General features: G+C 34.9%; 2 protein-coding genes across 2 annotated transcripts; both read left to right on the forward strand.

Moving 5' to 3' along the window:
- The first annotated feature begins 1,794 nt into the window (after positions 1-1,794).
- LOC144838123 (aqualysin-1-like) lies at positions 1,795-4,503 on the forward strand. The gene is made up of 8 exons (XM_078693482.1): positions 1,795-1,809; positions 2,129-2,252; positions 2,334-2,443; positions 2,717-2,864; positions 3,013-3,197; positions 3,483-3,654; positions 3,936-4,071; positions 4,488-4,503. Exons 1-8 carry the CDS (start codon positions 1,795-1,797, stop codon positions 4,501-4,503), a joined length of 906 nt encoding a protein of 301 aa, XP_078549608.1.
- Positions 4,504-4,876: 373 nt separating this feature from the next.
- Positions 4,877-12,961, forward strand: LOC144837487 (ornithine aminotransferase, mitochondrial-like). The gene is made up of 9 exons (XM_078692624.1): positions 4,877-4,979; positions 7,038-7,215; positions 7,813-8,037; positions 8,403-8,626; positions 9,051-9,173; positions 9,456-9,584; positions 9,998-10,111; positions 10,875-11,019; positions 11,332-12,961. Exons 2-9 carry the CDS (start codon positions 7,041-7,043, stop codon positions 11,493-11,495), a joined length of 1,299 nt encoding a protein of 432 aa, XP_078548750.1. The 5' UTR covers positions 4,877-4,979; positions 7,038-7,040; the 3' UTR covers positions 11,496-12,961.
- Positions 12,962-13,063: the final 102 nt, after the last annotated feature.

Below are 13,063 nucleotides of genomic sequence, written 5' to 3' on the forward strand. Positions count from 1 at the left end.
TGAAGCCATGTGCTTTTTTCTCTGAGAAATATTTATTATAAGTGCCAAAAAAAATGTTTTTTTCTCGATATGAAGCCTTTATTATTCAAATCTTTTAAAGAAAAATCACACATACCATAAAGAAGGTTCATTTATTTCATTTTTGAAACAATATTTGTGAAAATTACGTGAGGCTCAACTACAAAACCACCATTTTGTGATATGATGTCATCGTAAGCCAATCAAAGCTGAGCTTTCCCGCGATCGGCAGAGCTCACGGTTGAATGATTTTGGATTCTGGCTATTTGATTGGTGGACGCGAATCACCCACAGCGGAATGTTTTCTCTATCTCGCGTGTACCAAGAAGTCACGTGATCTCTCTGTACTGAACGGTACTACACAAATTTAGAGCAATGAATTTGTACGAATTCCGTTAAATAAACAACTCTATATATTTTATAAACATTTAATAACATATTTTATTGATATTTCCAATGTTGATATATAAAAGAAATTACTATAAAACGTAATTATATGTAATTATTTTAGCGAAAAATGGCGCAATTTGTTTACAACGTTCGTGGCTAAAAACGATCATTTTCGGCAATGTTTTAGACCCTATATTTCGAAAACTACAAGTCAGATTTTCGTAATTCTTTCTTTATTGGAATATTGAAACAAAATACCAACAGATAATGTTTAAATTGGTTGAAAAATAACAACTTTTAATTTTGCATCGTTATACCCTGCTAATAAGTGTCATTTCCGGCGAACTAGAAAGGTGCCATTTATCATGGATTTTGCGTGCGAGAGTGCCATTTCCGGCCATCTAAGTGTGTCCTGTAACAAAATTCGCTTCGCCACAACCCCCACCATGGGGGGGCTGTGGCTCAAATACTCAATATCTGATGTGCCCTTTTTATCGGCGGACCCCCCCTCTCAAAAATGTCTGGATCCGCCCCAGAGGCCTAACGGTATAACGATGTATAAAGGCAAAGTCTGTAACGATAATCATCAGTAATATCAAAGGTACATACAGATAGCACCAATACGTGCTTTATCCTGATACGAATTGTATGAATAATGATAAAAAACGGCAATACATTGATCATCAAGTCAGAGAGTAAACCTATTTAGATTTTGTTCTCGATTTTACTTATACCACATCGCAGCTACATTTCTTCTATCTAGTAAGTATGTTATTCAAATGAATTGAGTTTGTCGTAGAAATGTAGTAACAATATAATTTACAGTATATACTATAGGTTAAATCGCTTAAAAATCACCCATTTATACTGATGCTGCAGTATTAAGCCATACAGTCAATCTGTAGGATTTTCTTAAACTATTCTAAAAATGTTTAATGTTTGTTATTTTTATAATATAATCAGACTTCCATTAGTTGATCTGAAATGATGAGATCCATTCCTCTGTTTTTCATCATTGCTTTCGTCGGATATGCTCAGTCAAGAGCACCTCTGCTGAGCACAGAAGATCATATACTTGATAAATACATCGCTGTACTTAAGGTAAGTCTATAGAGCTTGTATGAGGACATTTTGTCAAGTCCCAAAGGTGTCCCCATAATAGTGGTTTCTTTTTGATACTTTACAATTTTGTTTTCAATTAGGATGGAGTTGATGTAAATGCGGTAATACTAGACCGGTTACAAGAAATTATCTATGAAAAAGGACTTCGCTTCGACGTCAAGCACAGGTACAATGCGGTTCTAAAGGGCTTTAGTTTTACGGCACCGGTAGCTGCCATTGAATTGGTGAGTTTCTGATGATGACGATTATAGATAAGAATGCAGGATGCCAGGAACGATGGTAACGATACTGGTGACGATACGCAATATACTAGTGCTTTGATTTGACACAATGAAGCGGTTATGTCGACGAATAGGTTCCATAAAACTCTGTCTACACATCAAACTTTATGTGACAAAAAGAATGTGATGTGCCCATATATGGACATGATGATGTCATATCACTACCATATTTTGGCATATCACTACCATATTTGGGCACATCACACTTTTTTTTGGTCAAACTAGTTGTATAGTGTGGACAGAGTTTTAGACGAAGCTTATATAATACTATTAATGATATGCAAAGATAATATGGCAGTCTAATGTGTTTATTCCAGATACGTAGCCACTCGTTAATAAAGTACGTAGAAGAAGATGGTTTTGCATATGCTGATGAAACTTGGGGATTGGACAGGATCGATCAAGTCAGTCTGCCACTGGACAACACGTTTGTTCCAGAAGGTATGAATCCTTTTAAAAGAAATGGTCTCGTTTTCCAATAACAATTATTGTCATGTTGCACATTAAACGTTTGTATTTCAGGAGATGGCAGTGGAGCGCATGTATACGTACTCGATACTGGTGTACGTACAACGCATGAAGAATTCGGTGATAGGGCGCAGTTTGTGAAGGACTTTATGGACGACCCAGAGGTATGTCTGCGATTAAATATAATATTATAGGCCTTATAGCTTATGTCTAATCCAAGGACACATGAATATAGGCCTACCTGAATGCAACATCCACTGACAAGAGGGAAAAAGGGGGACATTATTGAGGCCGGTCGTCGAACACTCGTAGAACATTCAAGAATTGTTTTCATGATTTTACTTTCTAAATTAAATTACCACCTTTTCTAAATTTGGAGCAATTGTTTTCACGATTTAACTTTCTAAATTAAATTACCACTTTTTCTAAATTCTAAGGGCAATGGCACAGATTGTAGGGGCCACGGCACGCATTGCAGTGGGACGGTTGGCGGAACCAAATATGGCGTTGCCAAGAAAACCAATATCTACGGAGTTCGTGTACTCGGTTGCAACGGTAGTGGCAGTTGGTCTGGAATAATAGCCGGTAGGATAAGAATAATATTTCAGTTTATTTTTGGAAATAAATGCAAGAAAGATATTAAATAGAATTTTCAGAAAACCTATCGTATAAAAAATAGTAGGCATAAGTATCGTTATGTGGAATGGGATAACATTATGTTCCTAAATTTCAGCTCTGGATTGGGTTTCGGTAAATGCTCTTCGACCAGCTGTCGCGTCAATGTCTCTAGGAGGTGGTGCGACGTCAGCTGTTGATGATGCCGTGAATAAACTCTACGATGACGGTATTCTATCACTCGTGGCTGCTGGTAACAACAACTATGATTCCTGTAGAAAATCACCAGCAAGAGCTGCAAAGGTATGTGACGATCAAGGTTGTGGTTCTGGTTCAAATCCTTGATAGAGCACTAGATGTATTTGATATGCCATGGTTCGAAAGCCACACACACGTTTATTTTTCTTTTATAGTGATTTTTTTTTAAATTTTTTATAAATGCAGAGCCACGACACCTATTTATATAATCGTAACGTTTATTTATGAGGCGTCTTAAGAGACATATTTAATATAAAGTAAATTAAGTAATTTTAAGGTAAATTAAAAGTAATTTATAAAACAAAATTTATATTTATTACTGCACTATAGGCTGTTACAGTAGGAGCCACAAATATTTTGGACAACAGAGCATCCTTCTCCAACTATGGTGGATGTGTGGACATCTTTGCACCAGGTAGAAATATCACAGCTGCATACAATGGAGCCGATGACCACTACAGAACCATCAGCGGTACATCGATGGCCACACCTCATGTCGCAGGTGAGTTTATAATCAAAACTATACATACCTTATAGTTTGCGCACTATTTTATTCTTACCGCGTACGCATTAAATTCGTTTTTAAAATTTGCATTGTCGATGCCAGCCATTTACTGCGTTGTAGGCAGACGTTAAGAAAGAGTAGTCTTGAAAAACTACAGTACTACTTTGGAGAGGATGACCAGCCGCCTCCCTCTCATGTGGATAAAATACTGGAATATCTTTGTGCAAACAACTGCACAACTATATTTGTTTTTTTTTAAACCTAAACATTTTTTGTAGGTGTATGTGCACTCCACTTAAGCCGTGACCCCACATTAAGTCCAGGTCAACTAACCAGTTTGCTTTTAAATGAGGCGTCACGTGATCAACTAAAAGGCATCAATGATTCGCCTAATCTTTTGTTATATATTAATGGGTACGTACGATCATAGTGAATTGAGGTGTGGGGGATGCTTTGTATTTATTGTTTGTTAGGCAAGATGCTCACATCGTATGAATAAATAGCTGAGCCTATTTGGTAATGTGAGACTCCGTTTTCGGACTTTTTTCTGTTGTCTTTGTTTGTTTTATTAGGCTTTTTCCTGGTTTATTTAACAATAACATTTTCTTTCTTTTTACACTTGTATTAAACAGCGCATCAAACTATTTGTATTTTGCGCTATACACATTTAAAACCATTAAACCATTAATAGGCGATTATTAGGCGATTATATCTAATTTACATTAATGAGATCATCACTATAATACATATGAAATCACATTTTAGGCTTTTTTTATGCATAACTTATTAGGTTGTATTTTATAAAGTATGTTTTTGGTTTTTTTTTACAGGAGAGTAAGAACATAAAATGAAGTGATGAAATGTATCAAACCGTTTTACGAGAAAAAATTAACACGTGTCTGTGATGTAGTCTTCTCATTTATTAAACGTATATATTTCTACTTCGTAGAACAGTTGCTAAGATAAAGGTTGTGTAATTTGAAATATTTATTAAAGGGCACCTCCGAGCTTTTGTTCTATTGTTATATAAAAAAATAGTGATATTGAAGATATTAAAATATATTGTTCGTGTCATTAATAATAGTCGCCTTAGCAAAATAAAGCAATAAACCTAACTAATATTTGAATTTGGAATTATTTTCGTGCTAATAAAAATGCACAAACGACGTGCCATACTTCAATCGTGGCAGTGCGAAAATGCAGCCATGCATTACGCACAGGATGCAGGCAGGAGGAGGCATGTGTTGATTGGGAACTCGTCGAGATAAACGTGTTTTTATCACCTACTTGACCGGGCCTAAATAGATATACGGATAAAACTGGTATGAATATTACTTATTTGAACGTTTTGAACTATTAATTAGTTATGCTATGTTTAATTTACCATAATTGAAAGAAGAGGTTGCAAATGAAATGATAATTGTTATGAAAATATTGAGAATTGGTTAAGATTAGGCCTAGGTAGGAAATGCCTCCAGTCAGCAGTAATTAAATTAGTTTAAAGGCCATCGAACCAACATGAACTTACCGCCGTCGGCTGGCGTTTCAACTGGTCTAAAGGCGGACACCAGTTCGGCCTAGCTAGTTTACCAGCATCTTTGTTACATAATATCGTAATTACTATTATTATTAGAATCATGGAAGAGATTTAGGCTAGACCTAGTCGGTCCTAGCTAGAGGAAGGCCTTTTATGATTTTTAACATTAAAGTTTTTGTTTACTTTTTACACAGATTGTATAGATACAAATAATAGGCCTATCGCAGCCATGTGTTTTTCTTTTTTTTTCTTTTTTTGTAGTCACTGTGTACATTCTGGAGGCTGATCGATTATTTAATATTTTGTTACACCAAATTGCCTCTAAAGTTAAAAAATCATGTTTTCACTTGTTAAAATGGCAAAATAAATGGTTAAATTCAACCAATTTGTCTATTTTTTTTCTTGAAATTACCGTTTTTCATTTTGTTTTTAAATCCAATTTTTCGTCAAAGTGAATAACAGGGCTGAAAATTAACCTTTAAACCATAGTGGCCAGCAGGGCCAGTTGAAGTTGAAGGATGGTCGCCCTTATTAAAAATGGCTGGCCCTTATTAATTTTTTTTACATTTTTTTTTGTGTCCGAGGGGTGGGGGGGGGGGGGGCGGAATTTATCCCCACCCCTCCCAATTATATCATTTATTACTTTTGATAATTAAATTACTCTCCCCAAAATCCCCCCTCCTCCCCTCCCCTCCCATACCCACATTCACACAATATTTTCCGTGGGGATCGTCATTGAAAAAAATCAAGCCAATTTTTTGTATGGCCTGGGTAGGCCTACATTGGGTTTCAGGAGCCTGGAGAATCCTGACCAACATGTCTTTAGCCTAGGCTAGGCCTAGCTTTTCTAGCCTAGCTTGTTGGCCTAGAAATCAGACAGAAAACTACCTGTATTTCATAAATTATACAATTCTAACATGCAATAGCCATTAACATATTGATAATAAGTTACAAAGTATCATTTTAAAATAATTAAGAAAGATATTTAATCGTGTTTACATGTGTCACACATGCACGCACAATTGGGGAGAGCTACCTGAGAGAGCTTCTAGAAGATGATGACGTCACACGTCAGCACGTGTTTTGAGGAGGATTTGAGTGACCAAAATTGGTTGGAACTTTTGAAGAAATAATCCATCAATGACATAATTAAAGCAACTAAGCTTTTTAAATAACAAACATTATATTTAGGCCTCCTATTAATGTTTCCTTTTAAAATTAAAAAAATTTTATAAACTCGTTCCATAAAAACACGCAGTAAGCATAAAAGGAACAATTATTGGTTGGGACATGACGTGCTTGCTGTAAAAGAGGTATTTCTATGACACCGTACTGGATGCACTATGAGGCGATGAAGTAAACTCGCCCTTGAATGCAGGCAGGGGAATCCCCTTTTTTGGTACCTAACCTCGCACTGTGAGATGGAGCGCGATTAGTTGCTCTCCTTGAAGGTTGTTGATAAGCACGATCGCGCTCGCGATCCTTAAAAACGAGGGACTGCCATTAGGCTTGTAGCTTATAACTTAGCTTATATATTATTAGCCTAGGCCTAGATTAGTTATAAAAGGTAGGTGGATGCAGTTTCTGGAGGTCGCCAGACGGGTCGACCATCACAAAATTAATACTCGCCCTTACCAAATAAAGGTCGCCATTGGCGACCGGGCGACCGTTAATTTTCAGCCCTGGAATAACTATTATGCAACATTAAAATGGCATATTTAAAAAAAAAATTTAAGAATTATTTTTTCAGGGAACAAAACAGCTTTGTAATGTTAGTCAATTCAGTAAGTCCCTGTAATTGACCCTGCTGACAGTATTACATCAGTTTTCTTTAATTTTGTAGAAAATGTTCAGCAAACATGTGATCAGAGGACAACAGTTTGTGAGCAAGCTGACCCGCGCTCAGAGCACAATAACACGTCCAGTTCCTGCGACAACTTCCCAGCAAGTGTTTGACAGAGAGGCCAAGTATGGTGCACATAATTACGGCCCTTTGCCCGTAGCAATTACCCGAACTAAAGGTAAACATTTCTATATTGTTTTACTTGTTTTGATTGATTTTTTATTACAATTTATTTTATGCACATAAATTAGTGAACACCTGTTTGCCTCATTTCCCCCATTATGCAAGTAGTGTTTTATGTTAATTGGTTTGTTTTTAGTACCAAATTGTGTGATACAAAAATGTGTACTTTTGATTGCAGATTTTGAATTTTTAAAATAATCATGGTTATTTCATTAAAAACTATACTCTAAGAACCTCTTATGTTTTATAAAAATCTGAAATCAAGATAGTACATCGAATTTCATTTTCTTTAAAAAGGTCTGTGTTGGTTTTCCCCAACAATAGTGTGTGCAGGTTTGTCTTTGCAATGGTGTATGTGGCTTAGCCTAAGCAGTGGTGTATATGGCTTGACCTCAGTAGTAGTAGCCTTTTTCCAGAAATGCGGGTACAGCTTTGCCCCAGAAGTAGTGTATTTAGCTTAATGACCTCAGTAAGTAGTTGTGAGTGTAGCCTTTTTCCAGCAATGGGGAGTGCAGCTTTCCCTCAGTAGCCTTGTCCTTTGAATTTATATTACAGTAACAATACATTTTACCCATTTTGCCTTGACCGACAGGTGTACATGTATGGGACATAGACAACAAGCGTTATTATGACTTTCTGAGTGCTTATGGGGCTGTCAACCAGGGTCACTGTCACCCCAAGATTATAAATGCCCTGAAAGATCAGCTAGACATCATGGCGCTTACATCTCGGGCATTTTACACGGATGTATTGGGCGAGTATGAAGAGTATATCACCAAGATGTTTGGTTATGACAAAGTACTGCCAATGAATACAGGTATTGAATACAGTAACTCCTTATTTGGGACACCATTATTAATAATCATATAATAAAAAAACACTTTCCTGTGAAATGAACAAGCAAAAATATATGTTTTAACACTATGGGCAGCCGTAGGGAACCCAACAAAATGTCCTAATGGATTCATTCCTTAAATATGTAGTGTTTCTTTTTTTTTCATGAAACATTTTACAGAGTTTGGTTTTCTTAGTTTTAAATGGTTTTTCTTATATCATCTTACTGTACGTAATCTATTATTTACTAGAATGCAAAAAATGTCATTTTCTCGGATGATATCAAATGTTATATTATACCTCTAACCAGGCAGTATCTGTATAATAGTAAAACCTTTCAAAACCTAGGCGTTGAAGGCGGTGAAACAGCCTGCAAACTGGCAAGACGATGGGGCTATGATGTTAAGAAAGTACCAGCGAACAAGGCGAAGATTATTTTTGCTAATGACAATTTCTGGGGAAGAACTTTGGCAGCTGTTTCATCATCAACTGATCCTAGCTGCTACGAACGGTTTGGTCCATACATGCCTGGATTTGAACTGATACCATACAATGACCTAGCTGCACTTGAGGTACAGTAGGTTTACCGTCCCCTCCCCTCTTCTTCTACCACCCCCCTTTTTTGTCATACAATTAAATAAACACCCCAATTCTTGTTGTGAAAAACAGCTGTTTTACATCGGTATAGCAATGATTTAGGTCCAGTGAGATAGTATTATACAGTACATTATTTTAAAAAGTCATTTTCATTTAAATTCCATCGGGGAAATTAAAGTTTCTCTTTGCTTTGTAAAGTAAGCATGCCAAGCTAAAGTGCCACTACTCCAGACACCTTTTCAAAGTTGTTGGACCTCTTCTTAACTACAAACTGAAATCGCCTATAGCAGATAGATTTACTATCTGGGGAATTGGTCTATAAAACTTGTCAACTATACTATTATTAATGTATATTGCATGCTTGTTATATAAACGATATATTCAATTCTTTTAATTTAGAAAGCTTGCCAGGATCCGAATGTAGTTGCTTTCATGGTAGAACCTATCCAAGGAGAGGCAGGAGTTGTAGTTCCCCATGAAGGCTATCTGCAAGGAGTAAGAGACATATGTACCAGACAGAATGTGAGTAGCCTTGGGAAAGAAAACAATGTAAAGGCATACATAGAACAACTTTGAAAAAGTAGCCTAACATTTGGAAGAAGCCCCTCATACTATAGGGAAACCCACATACATACCAATCCTTTAGTTACTCAATACATGCAGCCTACACAGTACATGAATAGAAAGATTTGCTTTTTTAAGAAAAAATGAAGATAGCACTCAATGTTGTGAATAAAAGGCATTACAGACAAGATATTAAATTGTACAAATATGATTAGTAAACAAAACACTTTGAAACTTTAGGTACTGTGGATCGCTGATGAAGTGCAGACTGGGCTTGCCAGAACTGGCAAGATGCTATGTGTTGATCATGAGAACGTTCGTCCAGATCTAGTTATCCTAGGAAAAGCATTATCAGGTGGTGTATATCCAGTAAGTATGTACCAAAAGCTTGTGCTGTGCACCAACCCATTCCCATACTAAATAAGAATATCAGGTGTGTGCTGAGGACTCAATTTGGTTTTAATAATCAGCCTCCAAAGGACATTATGACATGCATGTGAGGAGGATTTAAATTGGCTTTGAGATTTACCTCCAAACGACAGTCATTTTTAGATACATGTGCTGAGGACTCAATTTGGTTTTAATAATCAGCCTCCAAAAAACATAATGACATGCATGTGAGGAGGATTCAAATTGGCTTAAAGATTGAGCCTCCAAAAGGCAATGAATAAATGAACCAATACAATTAATAAAGTAACAAAAGAAAAATGAACTATACATATACTGTACATTCAAATCATGGCTAGTTATTTTTTGATTAAATAGCATAATTTGTTCTACAGGTGTCCGCAATCTTAGCAGATGATGAGGTGATGATGACAATTAAACCTGGAGAACATGGCTCCACATATGGTGGAAATCCACTTGCCTGTAGGGTAGCCATCACAGCTTTAGAGGTATACACTTGAAACCTTATTACAGTTAAATTAATATACATAAAGATGTGTTTCAATGTAAATAGATATTTGATAGTGGAAAAGTAATTTTCAAAGAAAAGTAAATATTTTATTAACAAAGTAACCAATGGACCAGTCAACTGTGTGTTTAATTTATTAATATGTTTAACTGTGCATCTGATGTGACATTTTCTATTTCCACAGTTAAAATTGTCAATAGATAAAAAGGCAGTGTAAACAATGAATTTGATACATGGTCGAAAAAAAGCCTCTACACCAAATATTGGCTATTGATAGGAAAGACTAATTTACATACCCATTTCACAGTGTGTTCACTGCCTATAGAAACATACAGTCAACCACGCCAAGCAGCTTTGCTCTGTGGTATCAAACTTAAGTAAACAACGTGCCCAGATGATAACAGTATAACTAATCAATATGGTTCGGCATAAGGCTTATTAAATAACCTACTTCCCTAGATTTCAGCCAAATAAAGCTCTGTCTACACTATCAAACTATTTTAACAAAAAAAGTGAGATGTGACTAAATATGGTAGAGATATTCCCAAATATGGTAGTGATATGACATCATCATGTCCATATATGGACACATCAAATTGTTTTGTCACATATAGTGTGATAGTGTAGACAGAGCTTAACCCTTGAGGTTCGTCATGAGGCTTAGGTAACCAACATACCTAGATGTGAGATTAATAAACCAGCTTGGTTTAAGACTAAATATTTCTAACAAATATTTTGTACAGGTTTTGGTAGAAGAGGACTTGGCAAACAAAGCTGATAAACTTGGTGTTATTCTGCGTGAAGAACTCAGCAAATTGAATAAAGATATCGTGTCAGTTGTACGAGGGAAAGGCTTGATGAATGCCATTGTTATTAAAGATACAGCAGGTATGCAGTGATGTATCTAGGGAACTTAAGAGTGGGTGGTATATAAATAAAACTGTAATTTGAGGTACACAGAGGTGTTTTGGGTGGGTACTATGTTGAAATTATGCTGGGTGGATGACCATATAATAAGCTTTAGGGTGGTTGGAAGACTTTGAAGGTTGGTATCACCTCCACCAAAATTACAGTACATCCATGGCGTATGAAGTGCTTTTAAACAACTGATAAGCAACAATAATTCTTGCCTTGCTGGAATGTTGTCTGGATCTTACATAATATCAATAATATATTCTTATATTATTTTTTCTTTCACAGATTACAATGCATGGAAGGTGTGTCTCAAACTGCGTGACAACGGCCTGCTTGCGAAACCGACGCACGACCACATCATACGCTTCACTCCACCGCTTACCATGACGGAAGAACAGATGAGAGAATGCACTGATATTATTAAAAACACAATCATGAGTTTCCAATAAATTCAGAAAATATTTTAGTTATATTGCAGTGAAACAAGCCTGAAATATTATAATTAATTTTTAATGTCTCTAGCTCATGATGTACAGTATCTCCAGTCAATTGAGTCCTCAGCGTTACTTCTACTACTATCATAGGCATCATAATCAGATAATCATTGCTATTATCAGGCCTACAAAATTGTTATATTGCTCTAACCTAATTCAACCAGGGAAGAGTGAGTGTAATTTCAGTCTTCCCTGATCCAACCAACTATTTTTTTAAATTGTGCTTGTGCAACATAACATCTTTTAATCACATTATCAACCACCATACCTTGGCATCACATTGATCATTTATATATATTATTAGTATAGTGTAAAAGCAATAACAATGACATGCATACTAAAATGTGTTTGTTTATTAGATTTGGTGCAATTCAATCAATAATTCCCATAATACTAATTACCACAGCTCTTGTTACATTGGTGATAAAAACTGTTTAAAATAATAATTTATGTAGTAGAAAAAAATTAATTGCAACAATAATTATACAGTAATTTTGGTATGGAATACCTTGTAAGTATTAATGTTTGTTACCGCATGGTATTCTGTATATATTTCTCTGTATTATATATTTATAATAGACAGTACTGTATTTAAATTCAATGCAGCTTTTAACACTTCATTCCATGTCAATAATTTATTGAATCATAACAATTGTATACAGTTTTCCTGAATCATATTCAGAATCAATATATTTAACAGTTGAATCAATTTAGATTGAATTTAATCAATTTAGATTTAATTTAATCAATTTAGATTGAATTTAATTAATTTAGATTGAAGTTAATCAATTTAGATTGCATTTCAATAATAATGTGCACTTTAATAATGCCATGCATTGCTGCTATAACAATAATGTATTAAATCATTAAAATAAATTATATAATGTTCAACTCTTTGGTTCTCTTGAATCAAAACAAATTATTTACAATAATTTTCCTGAAATAGGAAATTTTGGAGCCATAAAGTAATATTATTTTGGGTTTTTTTTCACACAATATCTTTGTTTATTAAACAGTTAATGTCATGTATCTTTGGGTTCATAAAATGTAATAATTGTGGTAAAATTTGAATGATCATGTTTAATAAAAAATGTGTTACTACAAAACTACATATGCCACTCTAAAATTAATATAATACAGTTATTTTATTTATTACTGTCAAAATTTAGCATAGAATGTGTTGATTGATATATTTAAAAATAGTGACGTGATGATACTTAATGCATTAATTGGTTATCTAGACAACAGTGGTTATACACTATAAATAATATAGTTCTTTTTTTTATAAAGTTTTCGTTACCTCTGCCCCTAAACGCCATTTGTTGTCTTCTCAACATTAATTCTTCAGGGTTGTTTTACTATTTATTTACTTAATTAGGGTGTTGCCTTTGACTTTTACTCTAATAAAATACTGAATCATAGATAGAAAATGTACAATTTATTGCTTTATATGTTTCCATTTGTCAACTTTTGTTTGTATGGTATTTTTAGTTGTCAATCATAAAAGAATTGATAAATCACTA

The sequence above is a fragment of the Antedon bifida genome, chromosome 3 (genome assembly GCF_963402885.1).
Source record: "Antedon bifida chromosome 3, ecAntBifi1.1, whole genome shotgun sequence".
Classification (NCBI taxonomy): domain Eukaryota; kingdom Metazoa; phylum Echinodermata; class Crinoidea; order Comatulida; family Antedonidae; genus Antedon; species Antedon bifida.